The 18355-nt window shown below is 43.4% G+C and overlaps 1 protein-coding gene across 1 annotated transcript in view; it reads left to right on the top strand.

Annotated features, from left to right (window-relative positions):
- The window catches only part of TMEM64 (transmembrane protein 64), a 47196-nt gene extending 29362 nt beyond the window's left edge, over positions 1-17834 (top strand). The window contains exons 2-3 of the mRNA XM_068234870.1: positions 9683-9838; positions 17343-17834. Coding sequence (XP_068090971.1) covers positions 9683-9838; positions 17343-17528 — 342 coding nt within the window. The 3' untranslated portion in view covers positions 17529-17834. The remainder of the gene's footprint in view (positions 1-9682; positions 9839-17342) is intronic.
- Positions 17835-18355: the final 521 nt, after the last annotated feature.

The following is an 18355-nucleotide window of genomic DNA, read 5'->3' on the forward strand; positions in this document are numbered from 1 at the left end:
CGTGTTCCCTGGTGTCTGTGTACGCCCCCCACCCCTCTCTTTTCCTGCATCCCTTTGCAGAGTACAGGCGGTGGGGCAGCATCTTGCCTGATCCAGGGCCAGGCACACGGAATCAGGTCAGTCTCTTCCTTAATGTTTCATTCACCCTCTAGCGTTTGTAGATGTAAAAATCCTCAGTTTACACTTGAGTATATACAGTAATAACTTTCGAAGGACAAGTTTCTGGGTGGCAGAAAATGTAGCATTGTAAGCTACCTAGTTTCCATGGAAGTCACTTTTGTAAAGGAAAATTCCAGCTTGTGCAGTGCTGGTTCCGGAGAGCTGTGCTGCCACTCTGTAAAATGATGATTATGACTAAGCTTGTCATAAAGAGCAGTGTGATCAGTGACATGCCAGAAGCCCTGATTGTTCTATTGGCTGCTCTGGTCAGGCTCTTACACTGGCCACATACAGTAGGGAGACCTAAAAGGTTAACGTTAATCTAAACTGAAAATAAACTGATACACGTTTGTTTAGTAGCAATAGTATACAGTATAGAACTGTCTTGGTGTCTCATATTTCCATTGTAAAGGGTGAAAACTTTTTACTGTGAAATGTGCACAGCAGCCATGTCTGTGAGGTAAGGCTGTGTTCCCACTGAAGCGGAGAATGGATTTTTTTTTTCCGTTCTCCGCTCATCGAGTGCACTGCTCCTATTGTATAAATTGGAGCTGTTCACACTGGTCACTGCAGTGAATTCGTGGAATCTGTTGTAGTAAGCAAGCCGCACTTCTGTGCAGTCTGCAATAATCCCAGGCAGGTGGATGCAATTCCCTTTATAGCTTACGGGGGTAGCCAATCTTCCCCGCTTTGTGTCCTGCTGCAGCTTGGTCCCTGTACACAGCCTGGCGGGCGCAGAAGCATGAGGATCTCCATTGAGCTGCAAAAGACCCATGGGAATCCTCAGCTAGAGAAAATTCTTATTGGTTCACAGTGGCCCAATGAAAGTTTTCCCTGTTGCCAGGGAGAATTGGTCCATTGCATCCTATGGAGAGCCCCATGCACCTGACGGCCTCGGGGCTGAGTACAGAGCCTGGAGTGGCAGCGGGACATGTAATGGCGATTGCGAAAGGTGGATGCAATAAATGGACTGGGTGCCTCTGGTTAGTGGATGCACTTACCGTGCCTGTTTTGCATCTGCTCAAGTGGGAACTGAGCTTAAAAACCTGGATCATTTAGCTCTTAAAGTGGACCTGAGCTCAGAACTGCTCTGCTCTAAGTGATGCGCAACAGCATAATAACCTTTAGGGCCCATTTCCACTATCGCGAATTCACATGCGTTTTTCGCATGCAAATTCGCATAGCAATACAAGTGAATGGAACTGTTTCCACTTGTCAGGATTCCTTTGCGTTTTTCTGTGCAGAAAGAATTCGTATGACAGAGCCATAAGAATTCGCATACCATACAATGTATTTAATAGGAAATTACCATGAGGTTTGGGTATGCGAATTCGCATGAAAATTCGCATAGACCCGTATGCGAAATTCGCATCCGCAAGCAAATTTTTACCGCGCCGATTCGCGACGCACAAGTGGAAATGCAGCCTCAAGGAATTACATCTTTGTTACAGCTCATACAAATCCTGCAATAAATCTGCAGTTTTACTTTCTGCTTTTCATGGAAGTGGGCATATATTAACATCCTGAGCTTATCTGCCATGGCAGTCAGATGGTACAGCTAAAGGATCAAATTACAACTTGTGATTAGACACAGGTGAAGGAGAATAACAGGCTAAATAAACCAGGGCTATGGAGTGGGTACAAAAATCATAACCCTCCTCCTCAGTGTTTGAAACCACCGACTCTAACTCCAGGTACCCAAAATTGGCTTGGCTCAGACTCCACAGCCCTGGCCTGAATTCTCGAAATACATACAGGGTGCATTTCTCTGTTTTCTTGCTGTCCTGTGCAAGCATTTAGGTCCCTTATCAGCATTGCTGAACTGTGTGCTTGTTGGACAGCTCGTCCTCCTGGCTGCCACTTATGAGCGCCATCCGCGAACACCCAGGAATCCATTGCAGATTTGGACGCACACGGAGTAACTTCTGCGCCGTCAGAAGACTGAGCTGAAGTTACTTTTAAAACCTAATAATTCGGCTTCCAGCAATTGCTGGAAGACAAATTATTTCATTCCCCACCATCCGTGGCGGCCTGGAGGGGGAATAGTATTTAACACGGCTGGGACTTGTGCAGCAGCAGGATCAGCCATATACCGGCTGTATTCTGCACCCAAGTCTACCAGCGTCTATTCGTCTCATATGCTGCCATCCGAGGTCAGTTGAAATGCAGCTGAATTGCGTTTAACACCATGCGTTTCAGCGAGTAGATTAGACGAAACACAATTGTTTCCTGTACTGAACTGTGTGTAGAAAGCAAATGTATACATATTTATAGGAGTTGTAATTGTCGCTCTTCAGTGTGAAGGTCTGCTAGGTTTACCTGAATTATTGACCAGGAATAAGAAAAGCCCATTTACAAGGCCTGTTGGAAGCATAGATGAAATAGAAGCAGAAGACTGATAAGGTGACTACAGGGGACAAAACCGAGCGACTTGTATATTTTATGAGGATGTCTAGAGGCCAGCGGAAGAAATCCTAGACAATGTTCTCCAGCTCACTATGAGTAATGTGCTGAGTGATGGAAGAGATAAGCTGTCTGCTAGTGTGAGGCTGGGGCTTGTACTAGACACCAGGGAGCAGTCAATCAAGCAAATACACTTTAACTGCCTCTACATTGTGGAGGGGATGCTTGGAAAAGCCTTTCTAGTCCATTCAATTGATGGATCTTCTTGCTGTACTTCTTGACATGAATGCAAGTTTACATGGCTTACAAAAATGGGCAACTTCAAGTGCTACTGTAAGGTATATTTCTTTTTATAAAGTCCCATGGACTTCCTCAGCTCACCTCTGCTGGCATGTACAGATGTTGTCAGGCGGCTGTTACCAGCTGTAAAGGGTGCTGCTGGGTTGTCTTCCAGTCACTCAGTGAAGCCTACATGCCATGCACACCGAACGGGGCCCATACACTTAACGATTTTCCTGCCGATATACGGCCGATTCGATCACAGTGAAATCGCTGCGCACACCGCTGACAAAACGATCGATTTTTTTTTTTTTTTTTTTTTTTTACACACAATTGTCTATTTACAGAAATATTTCTCCCCCCCCCCCCCCCCAGCATGGGTATGTGTAAAAATACACCCCAAGACACATTATACTACTTCTCCTGAGTACGGCGATACCACATGTGTGACACTTTTTTTTTTTTGCAGTCTAGGTGCGCTAAGGAGCCCAACGTCCTATTCACAGGTCATTTTGAGGCATTTGCTTTTCAGACTACTTCTCACGTTTAGGGCCCCTAAAATGCCAGGGCAGTATAGGAACCCCACAAGTGACCCCATTTAAGAAAGAAGACACCCCAAAGTATTCCGTTAGGGTTATGGTGAGTTCATAGAAGTTTTTTTTTTTTTTTTTTGTCAAGTTAGTGGAAAATGACACTTTGTGGAAAAAAAAAAAAATTTTCCGCTAACTTGTGACAAAAAATAAAATCTTCTATAAACTCACCATACTACTAATGGAATACCTTGGGGTGTCTTCTTTCTAAAGTGGGGTCACTTGTGGGGTTCCTATACTGCCCTGGCATTTTAGGGGCCTTAAACTGTGAGGAGTAGTCTAAAAACCAAATGCCTCAAAATGACCTGTGAAATCCTAAAGGTACTCATTGGACTTTGGGCCCCTTAGCACAGTTAGGGTGCAAAAATGTGCCACACATGTGGTATCGCCATACTCAGGAGAAGCAGTATAATGTGTGTTTTTATGGTGTATTTTTACACATACCCATGCTGGGTGGGAGAAATATCTCTGTAAACAGACAATTGTGTGTGTAAAAAAAAAAAAAAATTGTCATTTACAGAGATTTCTCCCACCCAGCATGGGTATGTAAAAAATGCACCACAAAACACATACTACTACTTCTCCTGAGTACGGCGGTACCACATGTGTGGCACTTTTTTGCACCCTAACTGCGCTAAGGGGCCCAAAGTCCAATGAGTACCTTTAGGATTTCACAGGTCATTTTGAGGCATTTGGTTTCTAGACTACTCCTCACGGTTTAAGGCCCTTAAAATGCCAGGGCAGTATAGGAACCCCACAAGTGACCCCATTTAAGAAAGAAGACACCACAAGGTATTCCCTTAGGGTTATGGGGAGTTCATAGAAGATTTTATATTTTTGTCACAAGTTAGCTTAAATTGATTTTTATTTTTTTTCCCAAAGTGTCAATTTCCGCTAACTTGTGACAAAAAAAAATCTTCTATGAACTCTGCATACTCCTAACAGAATACCTTGTGGTGTTGTCTTTCTAAAATGGGGTCACTTGTGGGGTTCCTAAACCGCCCTGGAATTTTAGGGGCCCTAAACCGTGAGGCGTAGTCTTGAAACCAAATGTCTCAAAACGACCTGTGAAATCCTAAAGGTACTCATTGGACTTTGGGCCCCTTAGTTAGGGTGCAAAAAAGTGCCACACGTGGTATTGCCGTACTCGGGAGAAGTAGCATAATGTGTTTTGGGGTGTATTTTTACACATACCCATGCTGGGTGGGAGAAATATCTCTGTAAATGACAATCTTGATTTTATTTTTATTTTTTACACACAATTGTTCATTTACAGAGAGATTTCTCCCACCCAGCAAAATACACCCCAAAACACATTATACTACTTCTCTGGAGTACGGCAATACCACATGTGTGGCACTTTTTTGCAGCCTAACTGCACTAAGGGGCCCAAAGTCCAATGAGCACCTTTAGGCTTTACAGGGGTGCTTACAATTTAGCACCCCCCAAAATGCCAGGACAGTAAACACACCCCACAAATGACCCAATTTTGGAAAGTAGACACTTCAATGTATTCAGAGAGGAGCATAGTGAGTCCGTGGCAGATTTCATTTTTTTTTTTTTTTTGGTCTGTCATTTTCCGCTAATTTGTGACAACAAATAAAATTTCATATGAACTCACTATGCCTCTCAGTGAATACTTTGGGATGTCTTCTTTCCAAAATGGGGTCATTTGGGGGGTATTTATATTACATGCACACACAATGCAATTTCCCATCCGATCACATGTCGTTCGGGCGGAACATTGCATCGTGTGTACCCGGCATAATTTTTTTTTTTTATCCACAGGCCCTGAACAAGCATGCAGCAGGTCAGGTGTTTCTGGCATTATTGCCAGATCTGACGAGATTAGCTGCATGCTTGCTTCTGGTGATATTTACTGCAGCCAAATAGATCAGCGGGGCTGCCAGGTAACTGGTATTGCTCGAAAGGAAATAAATATGGCAGCCTCCATATCCCTCACTTAAAGAGGAACTACAGTGAAAATAATGTAATAAAAAAGTGCTTCATTTTTACAATAATTATGTATAAATGATTTAGTCAGTGTTTGCCCATTGTAAAATCTCTTAAATCCCCGATTTACATTCTGACATTTATTACATGGTGACATTTTTACTGTGGGCAAGTGATATAGCTGCTGCATGCTTTTATGGCAGTTGAAAACAGCTGTAAACAGCTACTTCCCACAATGCAGCAAGGTTCACAGACAGGAAACTGCCAAGAGTAGGTACTCAGAGTTTCTTGTGGGAGGGGTTTCACCACAATATCAGCCATACAGCGCCCCCTGATGGTCTGTTTGTGAAAAGGAATAGATTTCTCATGTAAACGGGGGCATCAGCTACTGATTGGGATAAAGTTCAATTCTTGGTCGGAGTTTCTCTAAGTTGTCCTTTAAAGAGGAACTCCAGTGAAAATTATGTAATAAAGTGCTTAATTTTTACAATAAATTATGTATAAATGATTTAGTCAGTGTTTGCTCATTGTAAATTCTTTCCCTGATTTATATTCAGACATTTATCACATGCCACTTTTACGCCTGGCAGATGTCACTGGAAGAAGATGCTGCTTGCTTTTTTTTTTTTTCAGTTGGAAACTGCTGTTATTTCCCACAATGCAACAAGGCTCCTACAGTATGTCAGTACCTCAGTGCTGTGAGGCGCTGATATCGCTCTGTAGGAGGGGTTTCACCACAAAACCAGCCATGCAGAGCCCCCTGATCCGTTTGGAGAAGGAATAGATTTCTCATGGGAAAAGGGGGGGGGGGGGTGTGTATCAGCTGCTGATTGGGATTAAGTTCAATTCTTGGTTACGGTTTCTCTTTAAGTAATCATTTTAGAGACCTTATGGCTAAGTGCCATCTGTAGCTCTGTTGCGTCTGCATCTGAATAATGCTGGATGTTGTTTGTCTACAATGATGCCACTGAGAATCAGTGTGATTATGTTTTTTTATTTATTTTTTTTCTGTGTAATCTTAACTGAAAAATGCTTCTATTGCATTCTATATAATTATAATCTCCTACAAGCTATAGCTCATGACTGCCATAAACAATGGTGGATTGGAATCCCAGACAGCTAAATATAGCTGTGATTTGAACTTCTAATGACGACTTTAACTGTTTAAATTGTGATCTCATTGTATGAGAATTACATTTTGAACCTTGTTTGTTTCCATTTGTGGTGCAGCCTTGCAGCAATGAAGAGCTTTCTTGTGTACTATCTGAGAACATTTAATAGATGATCTGGGTGTTTCTATAAACACTATCAACTTCTTTTAACCTACATTTCTGATTTAATGACCGTACAGGATACTGCAGTAAGATGAAGAAATTGTGCACAGTTCACAACCTTCACCAGATGAGGATCTGTAAATTCCAGAAACCTTGTATAACATATACAGGAACCCAACCATTCCTGAAGATTTGCCAGGTTGTAACCCAGATATTTCCTCTAAGCCGATTTCCATCTTATTCTTCAATCTGCTGTTTGGAAAGGACTTATGATTGGGAGTCAGTCAAGATAGGTGACCAGCGATATTATTGCATGGTTTTCAGAAAAGCAGGCATTGATCTTGTCTGAATTACGACTGGAGATGAGGAATAGCAATAGCACTGGATACTATTTCAATAGTTAGAAACCCAGAATGGAACTCCCCGCCTCCCTTCTACCTGCTGTTGTACATGTTGTGTAGCCCACTTTTTCTGAATATCTACAGCTTGTTCTTGCTGTCACCACAGGGAATGTTAGAGAGATTTCAAATATGAAATAGACTTTTGGTGTTTTTCAAATGATTTCAATTACTGCTTGGAGCCATGTAGGCTTCTGGCAGTCTGTTTGCTTTAGCTTTAATTAAATTTCAGTGACTGGTGCTGTACGCGCCTGGAATGAAAGGCCAGGAATAGACTAATGCCAGAACCACAACATTTTTCTGTATCATGAAGGAAACCTATCACATACAGTAATCAAAAATAGCTTTTATAGTGAAGTATGTGCCTAGCATGGATAGTTCTCCTGTTAACGGTATTGTCTTTTCTGACATCTGCTCAGTTCAGAGCACTTTCCCCATGGCCTTATTTCCCTAACACACATACCCTCTACCACCCCATCTATACATATGTGTACTTCACTTTTTGAATGTTGGTCTCCCCAGAATAGGATTTTTCCGCTCAGGTCTGTGTGCTGATGGGCGTGACTTACTGCTGTATGCATTTACTCTTGCTCATTGGTCCAGCACGACAGTGCTCTAGGGAATCTTATTGACTCTGGTTATGAACAGTTCATTGTTATGCTGGGAATACACTGCTCGATTTTGAGCCATTAAGATGACTCGATAGATAATTTCTGACATGCCCGATCGTTTCACCGCATGATTCCGGATTGAAGTGAATGGAAAAAGATAAGAAAAACGAGCAGAAGATAAAAGGATTGACCGCGGAATCGAGCGGCGAAACTATCGCGCAGGAGAATAGAGCGGCAAAAGATGTTAGTGCTAGTTAAGCTTGAAAAAGAGTATGTCCCTCTGGAAATGTTGCTGTGATTACTAGCCTGTACCTGCTTTGTATTTCTGAAACTACTGCGTTCAACTAAATAAAAACTGACCATCTACTGTGTATAGGGTTACAGCGATATACAGTGGTTTCATTGTGCCTGGTAATCATACTATGCTCCTGGAGTCAGGAACGTGGTATGATTACCGCAGTATACCGCTGCAACCCCAACTGTATACATCAGAGGTCCCCAAATGTTCTGGGTCGAGGGCCGGGTCAACTTACGACTCCTGGGGGGCCGGAGAATGCTTAAAATGATGTAAAAGTGTTTGCGGGCCAGACAGTGAAGCATACCCAGGTGACAACTTGCAGTGGACAGCAGTGTCACCTGATGTGGAATTTAATTGGTAACCAGTGAATTACTGCTTTCTGGCTTCTATGTGGATGGGTGGTGCTAGCATTACTATTCTATATGCGGACTACCAATATTTAAACATGTAGCTGACCGCATCTATACAGTAAGTAATACGTTTTGTGTGTGGGGGGGGGGGGGGGCGGTAAAAAAGCCTCAGGGGGCCACATTCAGCCCGCGGGCCTTAGTTTGAGGACAACTGGTATATATAGTAGAAATACAGTGGGAATTTTTTTTGTGTGCGTTCCTTGGATTATGTTATCCTCCTATCTGTATAACTGCAGAAGTGTGACTACCCAGCAAAAGGGCAAGTGGGGTGTTTTTTCAACACTGGAAGTGGAGGTATGGGTGGAAAAATGGGCGGACCATTATGCAGAATGTGTTGCAAGAACTCTCTTCTAGGGATGATCAAGGGTATGCAAATACTTCTGAGTTGATGCAAATGTATGCACATTTTTATGCAAATGCAATTGGCCAATGAATTTAAACCTGAGTTTAAATTCATTGGCCCATTTTCAAACTGCATATATTTGCATAAAAATTCAAAATTTTGGTAAAAATTTGCATCTCCTTGATCATCCCTACTCTCCTCTGCAGGGTCCGACTCTATGATGCGAGTCTCTATGATGAGACGCTCGCACCATAGAGGAAGAGCAGCTAGTATGAAGAACACTGACCCTGAAATGGCGAGTTCTTTATATTTACCTCCTCATCGTGCACTTGGGGTGTGGGCCTGTCGTGTGGCTACCTATACTGGGGGGGAGAGGGGGAGCAGCTACCTGAACAGCCATTCATTTGTACAGCTTCACAATCTAATCAATTCGACATTGGAAAGTGTATGGCGGGTTTAATTTGCCTGGCTGTCCTGCTGATCCTCTGCCTCTGATACTTATAGCCACAGACCTTAACAAGCATGCATTTTCTAACCCAAGTCTGACTCCATTAGCTGCTTGCTTGTTGCTTGTAACTCCAGACACTACTGCTGCCAAAGAGATGAGCAGGACACCAGGGCAACTAGTATTGTTTAAAAGGAGACCAATATGGCAGCCTCCATATCGCTCTCACTTCAGGTTCCCTTTAAGGTGATTACTGCACAGTATGGTGTAAAATAAGTAGTTCACGTTGTATGTTAATGTTATACTAGGCGTTTCTGTGCAGCACAGAAATGTCCTCTCTGTTGATGTATGCATGTATTGTGCCTGGATTTTTGTCACAGATGTTTATCCTAGAGTCAAAATCATTTACAGCACTAGAAATTTGGTTTTGTTAATTTGAGATTTTGAGTTGTATTTTTTCATTTGATATTTTTTAGTGTTGAGCTTTGTCCCATTTACTAATGTTCTTTCAATTTTCAGATTACAGATCTGTCGTTGCCCAACTATCTAGCGGCCTCTTCAGTCGGCTTATTTCCAACTCAGCTTCTTAATTCCTATCTGGGAACAACTCTACGGACAATGGAGGATGTGATTGCGGAGCAAAGTGTTAGCGGGTACTTCATATTCAGTTTGCAGGTAATTTTGATATAGTGTAATTTTCGCAGACTAATATGCTGTAGCTAAACCAAACTTGAACTTTCCCCCACATGATCCCCTCTCTACAAGATTGCGTGATCCTACTCCCAAAACTGAAATCTCAGTGGCTACTCTGTTACATAAAAGAACATTTTGAAAGCACTTCCTGTGTTTTAAAAACCCTTTTCACTGCAGGCAGCAGGAAAAGGTTGCTTATCTCAGATCATCAGAAAATGTAAGCATGGCAGGCTGACGCTCTCTGAGGCATGTGCCTTAACTCTGTCTCCTTCTGCTGAAGTAACTCAGCTGGTGCCAGGGGGATTTGTCTGTTCAGCTGAGGGAGGGGGCAGAGTGAAGACACATTCCTCAGAGAGCTTAAAGGTGGCTATACACTTATCGATTTACAGCAGATTCGACTATCAGATTTGTCAGATGCCTGTCAAGTCGAATCTGACAGGAATCTATCTGATGTGTGCCACACACTAGGAACAGATTTCCAATAGATTTCAGAATTAAATCTATTGGAAATCTATTGAAAATCGATATAAATGCATTATTGGACCATTAGATCCAATGCAACTCTATGGGCCATCGATCTGCTGCCAGGGGCCATCGATCTGCTGCCAGCCGACCTAGATTTTCCATCCTATTAGATTGATCAAAATCAGCCGCAAATCGATCCACCAGTCGATCGGCAATCGACTTCCGATCGATAAAAGGCTGAAATCGACCAGTGTATGGGCCCCTTAAGTCTACACTGATTACATTTGCTGATGACAACAGATAAGCAAACTTCTCCTTCTGTTTGCAGTGAAACTAAAGGTTTTTACTCTCTGGGAATGCTTTCAAATGTTCTCTTATGTAAATAAAAGTAGTTGCTGAAATGTTTAGTTTTGGAAGTACAGTATAATACCACTTTAAAGGAAAAAAAAAAACCTTACCAGAGCTCCATGTCATCCCACTTTACTGGTTAGAGCTGAAGAATCTACTTCCTTTGCTTAATGGAGGATTTTATCTTTCCTTTTAGACTTTCTGCAAGTTGCCTGCGGAGCTCTGTATTTCAGACAGGCTATTTGACCAAATTTATTTCTAGCTTTCTTGCTGTGTTAGGCCCCATACACACATCAGACTATAGTCTTTTGAAAATGAAAGATCACAGACCAATCTTACCACCCTTCATGTAGTATGAGAGCCATTCCTACACAGTCTTTTCTATGGAGCTGAACTCCACATCAGAAAAAAAATCTTTGCAAGATGCTGCACACACACATGCTGTACAGACACAAAAGATCAGTATCTGCAAAAGATCTGTTCCTGCCAAAAATCCATTCCTGCAAATTGCAATGATAGTCTGAGATCTGCAGATCATCATACACACATGATTTAACTGACATTCATCTGCAGATCAGATCCACCAGGATGGATTTTCAGATCTGCAGATGATTGCTTGATCTGCAGATGAATGTCAGTTAAATCATGTGTGTATGATGATCTGTGTGTATGCACCTTTAGGCTTGAACACTGTCCAACTACATGCCTTGATAGGAGTTGTGGTAATGGATTTTATCCCATGTATGTGCAGGTGTTGAACAGCCAGTTTAGTTTGAGGGGCAGAGGGGGGTTGTACGTACATTTTGGGGGAAGATTGGTGGGGAATGTTAAAAAATGTGGTCAGGGCATCAGCAGCATGGGTCGTTACCCTTTCAGATGGGCAACTGTGGCAAGCGGTGAAGTCACTGCCTGTCAGCTGCTCTCCTGCACTGCCCAGGCGCTTTTTGGCGCTCAGTGCCAGTGCTGTACGGGCGGTGACTCAACATCGCCTGTACAGTGATTCCTCCACCACCCAGTAACAGCACTGCATGTCCATTCTTGACACACGTAGTTACAACCGCTGCAATTCGGTTGCATTTAAATTGCACTAAAGCCTCATCTACACGGTACAATTTTCCATCAGATATATGGATCTATTATGCTGGATACACACCATGAGTTTCCGCGTCGCACGCGGCCGTCGATACGCGTCGATTCGATTATTTCCGAACGAATTTTGATGATTTTTAGGTCGAATGCCATGTAAAGTATGGCAAATCGACCTAACAATCCATCGAAGCTTGAATCGGACATGTCGGAAATCGAATCGACGCGTATCGACGGCCGCATTGAACGCGGAAACGCATGGTGTGTATCCAGCATTAGATAGATCTAATAAGAAATTCCATCGTGTGTAGACGTCAAAATTGTTTCAGATCAATTTTGCAATAGATTTTGCTTTAAGTATTCAAAATCTATTGCAAAATCTAATGCAATTTGATTGGACCGATTGAAAATTATCTAATAGATCTGATGGAAAATTGTACCGTGTAGATTAGGCTTTAGACTTAATGATGTGGGTGGTATGTTCAGGGTGCACCGATTGTGAAGGTAGAAAGACAGCTATAATTAGAATACTGTCCTTGCAGCACTGATATGAAATATTTGTGGCCATGCATATTGTTTGACCACATGGCCGAGCAGAACGTTCCTTTTTAAAAGAGAAAAAGGGATAGGGCAAGCGAGTGTTGCCTCACTTGCAGATACCTGGATCATTTATAGGGATAGCCAAAGACTTTTTAGAAAAACATAAGCACGCCTTAAGATTTTTCTTGGTAAAAATTTTGTTTGAGAGCCCTATCTAGAATAGATAAAAATCGTCAGACTGGGTGGCTGTCAGCAGATTAGAAGACAATGGCCTCAATTCACTAAGCTTATCTCCTGTCTTTAATAATGTTTCTAGAGCTGTCACCATGGTGATAAGGCATGTAGTATTCAGGAAACATTTTACCTCAGGCAAACCTAAAGTTAACTCTTCTGTCTAAATGTGGCCATACACTGGCCCGATTCGCGGCCGTTTCGACAGCAGATTAGATCCTGGGATCGAATTTGCTGCCAATCGTTCGCACTAAACGCACCCGCCGATCCGATTCCCTCCCGAAATCGGATCGGTCCGTCGATCGCGCCGTGCGGGAAATTACCCTCGATCGCCCGCGGGTAGGGAGCGCGTCGCTAGCATCCGATCAGGTATACATTACCTGACGCTGGCTCCCGGGCGTCTTCTCCGCATCTTCTTCACATCTTCTCCGCGCTGCACCCGCTCCATCCCGGCGCTTCCTGTCACTGCAGTGACCAGGAAGTTCAAATAGAGGGCGCTCTATTTGAAGTTCCTGGTTCACGGAGTGACACAGGAAGCGCCGGGATGGAGCGGGTGCAGCGCTGAGAAGATGCCCGGGAGCCAGCGTCAGGTAATGTATTCACAATCTGTTTGCAGTAAAGGCAGCCATACGATCCCTCTCTGATCAGATTCGATCAGATAGGGATGTCAGTTGGTCGATTAATGGCAAATCGACCAGTGTATGGCTACCTTAAGTTAACTCTCCAATCCTTAAAATAACTCCAGAGTTAAAGACAGGCTGTTAATTAACTGCGTGTGAAAATAACTAGAGAGGAGGTCAGATAACTCTCTCACTGTGTGAAGGTAATTTTTTTTTTTTTCCCTCTTGCCTTATTATCTCCAGCATGATCTTAGTGAATTTGAGGCCATTGGCCTCAATTCACTAAGATCATGCTGGAGATAAGGCATGAGAAAACTTACCTCCACACAGTGAGAGAGTTATCTTATCGCTTCAGTCCTTAAGTTACCTCCCCTCTAGTTATTTTCACATGCAGTTAATTAACAACCTGTCTTCAACTCTGGAGTTATTTTAAGGATTGGAGAGTTAACTTTAGGTTTGCCTGAGGTAAAATGTTTCCTGAATACTACATGCCTCGTCACCATGGTGATAACTAAAGAAACGTTATTAAAGACAGGAGATAAGCTTAGTGAATTGAGGCCAATGTTTCAGTGTTCCACAGTGTTGTTGGCCGGTGTTGAGCAAGGCTTGGTCAGCCACCGGCCATTGTTGAGGAGCAGGGCAAGGTCAGCCACAGGTTGGTGTTGAGGAGCAGGGCATAATTACTGATACATTTTTAAATGACCAGGGAATATGTGCCATGTTTACAGAAAAACTAAATTGTCAAAGGGGCAATCTGTAGTTTAATTGGCCACCTGCCTCTGATGTTTTGCCCAGCCCTGCTGGATGTAAAGGGGTCAGATGTGTCTTTGCCTCCAGAGACGATTAACAAGGTAACATGACCAAACCTGCCACTGAAATCTGAAAAGTGTTTTGCCCTTTAGCAGCTTTGCAAGGGGAAAAACACAACTCTTCAGGTCATTTATAAAACCGAATGAAAAGCGCTAACTGGTTGTATTTTTAAATTTGAAGCACCTCTTCATTTCCAAGGTTTCTTTTTTCCAAAGAAACACTTAATGTGTGGGTATTTGGCTCTGTCAGAAAGCAGTATGTGCTTCCAAATTTTTCATGTCTCTTATTACAGTTTTATTGAAGTGTACCTGAGCCAAAGCTCAGGTACAAATTGAGATCCTTAAAGAGAAAAAATGGCTTTTTAGCTTATATTCAGCATGGGCATATTTGCCCCTGCTAAAACGCCGCTATCCCACGGCATAACGAGGGGTCTTTACCCCCCAAAACCCCCCTGCAAAATCCACGACTTTCTTGGTCGTGGATTTTGCTGCCCCTGTGCGCTTCCGTGTGAGGCAGGGCTATGAGCTGCAGCCCTGCCTCACACGCGTCTGTCAGCGGCGGATCTCCCCCGCCCCTTTCAGCGAAGGCAGACTGGGAGAGGCGGAGATCCGCCGCTGATAGACGCGTGTGAGGCAGGGCTGCAGCTCATAGCCCTGCCTCACAGGGAAGCGCTCCCCGAAGGTAGCAGGGGGGTTTTGGGGGGTAAAGACCCCTCAATATGCCGTGGGATAGCAGCGTTTTAGCATGGGCAAACCTGCCCCTGCTGAATATAAGCTAAAAAGCCATTTTTAATCTGGCTTCAGACTCTCTTTAAAGAGGGAAGCCTCAAAATCCTGTTGAGGCTTTCCTTTGTGTTCTGTGGTCCGTTGCTGTGCGAGGCCCCCCAGAAAATTGACAACAAGGCATTGGCTTCAATTCATCAAAGGGTGTTCGATAACAAAACCCCAGTCCTTAAAATACCGCATTCGGTATTTTACACTTCACTGTGCTAATTCATCAATATTTTCCCATGTGCGGTAGAGGTTCGTTAAGTTACCCAACTACTAGGCTTCAATTCATCAAAGGCTGTTAGATAACAGCAGAGTGGTGCAGAGCAGCTTGGAATGTCCCTGTGTTGTTACAAGCTGATAACAATAGAAGGCATCCAGACATCCCTTTACATGTAAAGGTGTTATAGTTACTGTTACTTGTACTGCCTCTGCAGCTCTGAATCTGTCCATCAGTCTTTCTTAACATTTTATTTATTTGCCACAACGTAGATGAACTTCCTGGAGACATTACAAATGCCATGCTTGGTGATTTCACCACCAGCATCTTTGCATTATCAAACAGGGCCTGAAAGGGTTACACCACCGAAGGGAATCTGGGGATATATTTTGACCCGTTCTCTCTGCTCACTGCCTGGGGTCTGAAAGCTTGTGTGGAGAAGCCTGTGTGACCTATCAGCGGCACTTGCAGGAGAACAGGGGCTGTTTCTATTGGCTGCCTGCTCCTGCTAATCATGAAAACATTCACACAGAAGGCTTTCGAAGCCTGTAACGACAGGGGAGAGCTTGAGATAAACACCGAATGTGTTAGCGAGTGTGGGAACCTTGATGAATTAACATTTGTTGAGCACATGTCGGTAATTTATCTCATTGCTGTGTCATTTCAGCTTCTCATTCGGTAACAGCTTTGATGAATTAACATTTTCTAAAGTGCTTTAAGTCAGCTGTTTTCAGCATTACCGAATGCGCTAATGCTTGATGAATTGAAGCCATTGTCCCTAATCCTATCAGGACCGCACAACTCCTTCTTGCAGCGTAGCCGGCATGCGTAGTAAGCCGGAGCCGTGGGCTCCATGCTACTGCACATGCGCAGCCATGTTCCTGTGTCTACTGCACGCTGCAAGACAGGAAGGCGCGCGCAGCCTGATCTGGGAGGAGCCATGCTCAATGACTGGGGACCTCAGACTACAGAGGGAAGCCCCAATAGGATCTTCAAGTGAGTAAATTATTTTGATTCTGAGCTTCGGCTCAGAATCGCTTTTAAATAAATCCTAAAAAGGGGTTTTCTACAAGCACAATTCAGACAGGAAACTCGGCTCATCCTGGGTCGCCATGTGTTTACTTACAGCAGAAATGTAGCTTCTGTAAGCCATTGCTATCTTTTGCATACAAAATCCCACCTACGCAAGGGTGTCTTAATTGCCAGATGCCTTTGCCCTGAATTTGATTAGAGAATGTAGTTTATTTGAAGCACAACAAATAGTTTTACTTCACAGCACAAGCCCAACCCCTTTTCCAAGTGCAGAGAATTCTGGGATCTGGCAGTTTGTTCATTACATAGAACTTTGTTAGACTGAGTGAGGTTTGAACCTTTAGCAGAATTGAATTGTTTTTGTGGGTACCTCTAAAAGTTTGAAATGTTCAGTTAGAGGGATGATTTCGCACTACAAGAGCTTTTTAGGCGCTGGAGATTTCAAAATCGCAAAATCGCATTAATTCAATGTGAACGCACGCATAGAAAAGCATTAGCAAGAGATTTTAAAATCAGAAAGCACTTAGAAAAGCTCTTGTAGTGTGAACAAGCCCTAAAGGATACCAGAAGCCAAAAGGCTGTGGTAAAATGAAACTTTTATCTGGGTAGGCAGAGAAAATGAGATACTTACCGCTTCTGTCGTTCCACACCATCAGCCGCCGGTCTTCTCCTATAACCTGGATTATCTTCGCTTCTGCCTGGTACATAATGATGGTCGGAAGTACTTACACTTCCCAACCTCTTCCGTCCTAGCGTCTGCGCGCCACTGAAAAGCAAGTGCCAGACGCTAAGTGATTAGCTTCTGATGCTTGCTTGTCAGTGCCGTACAGATGCTAGGACGGAGGAGGCTGGGAAGTGTGCTTACTTCTGCCCATAATTATGCGCCGGGCAGAAGCGAAGTAAGCACACTTCCCCGCCTCCTCCGTCCTAGCATCTGCGCTCCACTGACAAGCATGCAACAGATGCTAATCACTTAGCGTCTGACGCTTGCTTTTCAGTGGAGATCAGACGCCAGGCCGGAAGAGGCGAGTGAGTGTGCGTACTTGTGCCGGGCAGAAGCAAAGATCATCCAGGTTAAAGGCCAGCCAAGTCACCAGGACACCGGGAGGAATAGGAGAAGACCGGCGGCTGACTGCGGGGAACGACAGAAGGGGTAAGTATCTCATTTTCCCTCCCTACCCAGTGCAGGTTTCATTTTACCAGAGCCTTTTGGCTTCTGGTATCCTTTAAAAAACTGTTGCATGAGTAAATTAATTGAAACCTGTGAAAGCAGCCACTAGAGGTAAACCGTAATGAGGCCTGATGAAAATTCCCTTTGTCTGCTGTGTTATAAACTTCAGTCTTTTTGGGTTTCTTCTCGTTTTCAGATCGTGATCAGCATCGCTCTCATGTTTTATGTTGTCCATCGAGCTCAAGTGGAGTTAAATGCTGCTATCATGGCTTGTGAAATGGAGCTGAAGGGCAGCCAACTGAACGGCAACAGCAGCAGCAGCAGCTCCATGTTCTGTGGCAAGCGGACTTTATTCTCCATGGGTGGGATAAACATTGTATGATTGCACAAGTTGTGCAGCCTTCATCCATTGCCAAGATCCACTATCCCTTCATTGAAGGACGCAATTCCTGAACTACTTTTCAATCTTTTTGTTCCTTTTCTGATGATATTGACCAGGATCTCCACATTGGAAGCATTCGTCAGTCGTTGCGTATATGTGTTGGCATATACAATGCACTTTCCTTTCTCAGCGCAGCTCTTATGAACTCATCATGGCTCTCATTTATTTATTAATTACTGCATATTTTATTAAGAAATGAAGAAAAAAAGACATTGTAAAAAAATTATAAATTATGTTTAATTTTTTTCCTCTTTGCGGTTTTTGCTTTTAAAGTATTGTACAAGGACCATTCGAGGTAGAATACATGTTGGCCCGTATGGGAGAAATACAATTTACATTCGTTAGGAATGTATGTCAATGGATAGAAGTGCGGAGGGAAATGCTGTGCCTGCTGTTCCAGTAAACGGCCATGTGGTGGTGGCAGTTGGGTCACGTCTGTCTCTCACTATAAGATAGTGTTGGCGCACTTTGAGTGTGCATTAAATGGCCTAAAATGAGGCTCTGATAATGCAGTGTGCTTGTATGATTTTGCTTTTGTTTTAAAATATAAGCTTATCTCTGCAAATGTTTAAAATTACAAAAATGAGCCAGGAGAAGCCTTTGTACTGTACTCAGCGAGTGCAGATGCATTTTAACCACTTCCTGCCATGGTCTGAAGGGTTAAAATGTGCCCCCGCTGCGCTTGCATGCATGGTCCTGCAGTACATGTGGGCGCGCACACTTTTTTTTAGCAGAATAGCAGGTCTTTCACAAACGTCCTAGTCACA

This window comes from Hyperolius riggenbachi, chromosome 5 (genome assembly GCF_040937935.1).
Source record: "Hyperolius riggenbachi isolate aHypRig1 chromosome 5, aHypRig1.pri, whole genome shotgun sequence".
NCBI classification, from domain to species: Eukaryota; Metazoa; Chordata; class Amphibia; order Anura; family Hyperoliidae; genus Hyperolius; species Hyperolius riggenbachi.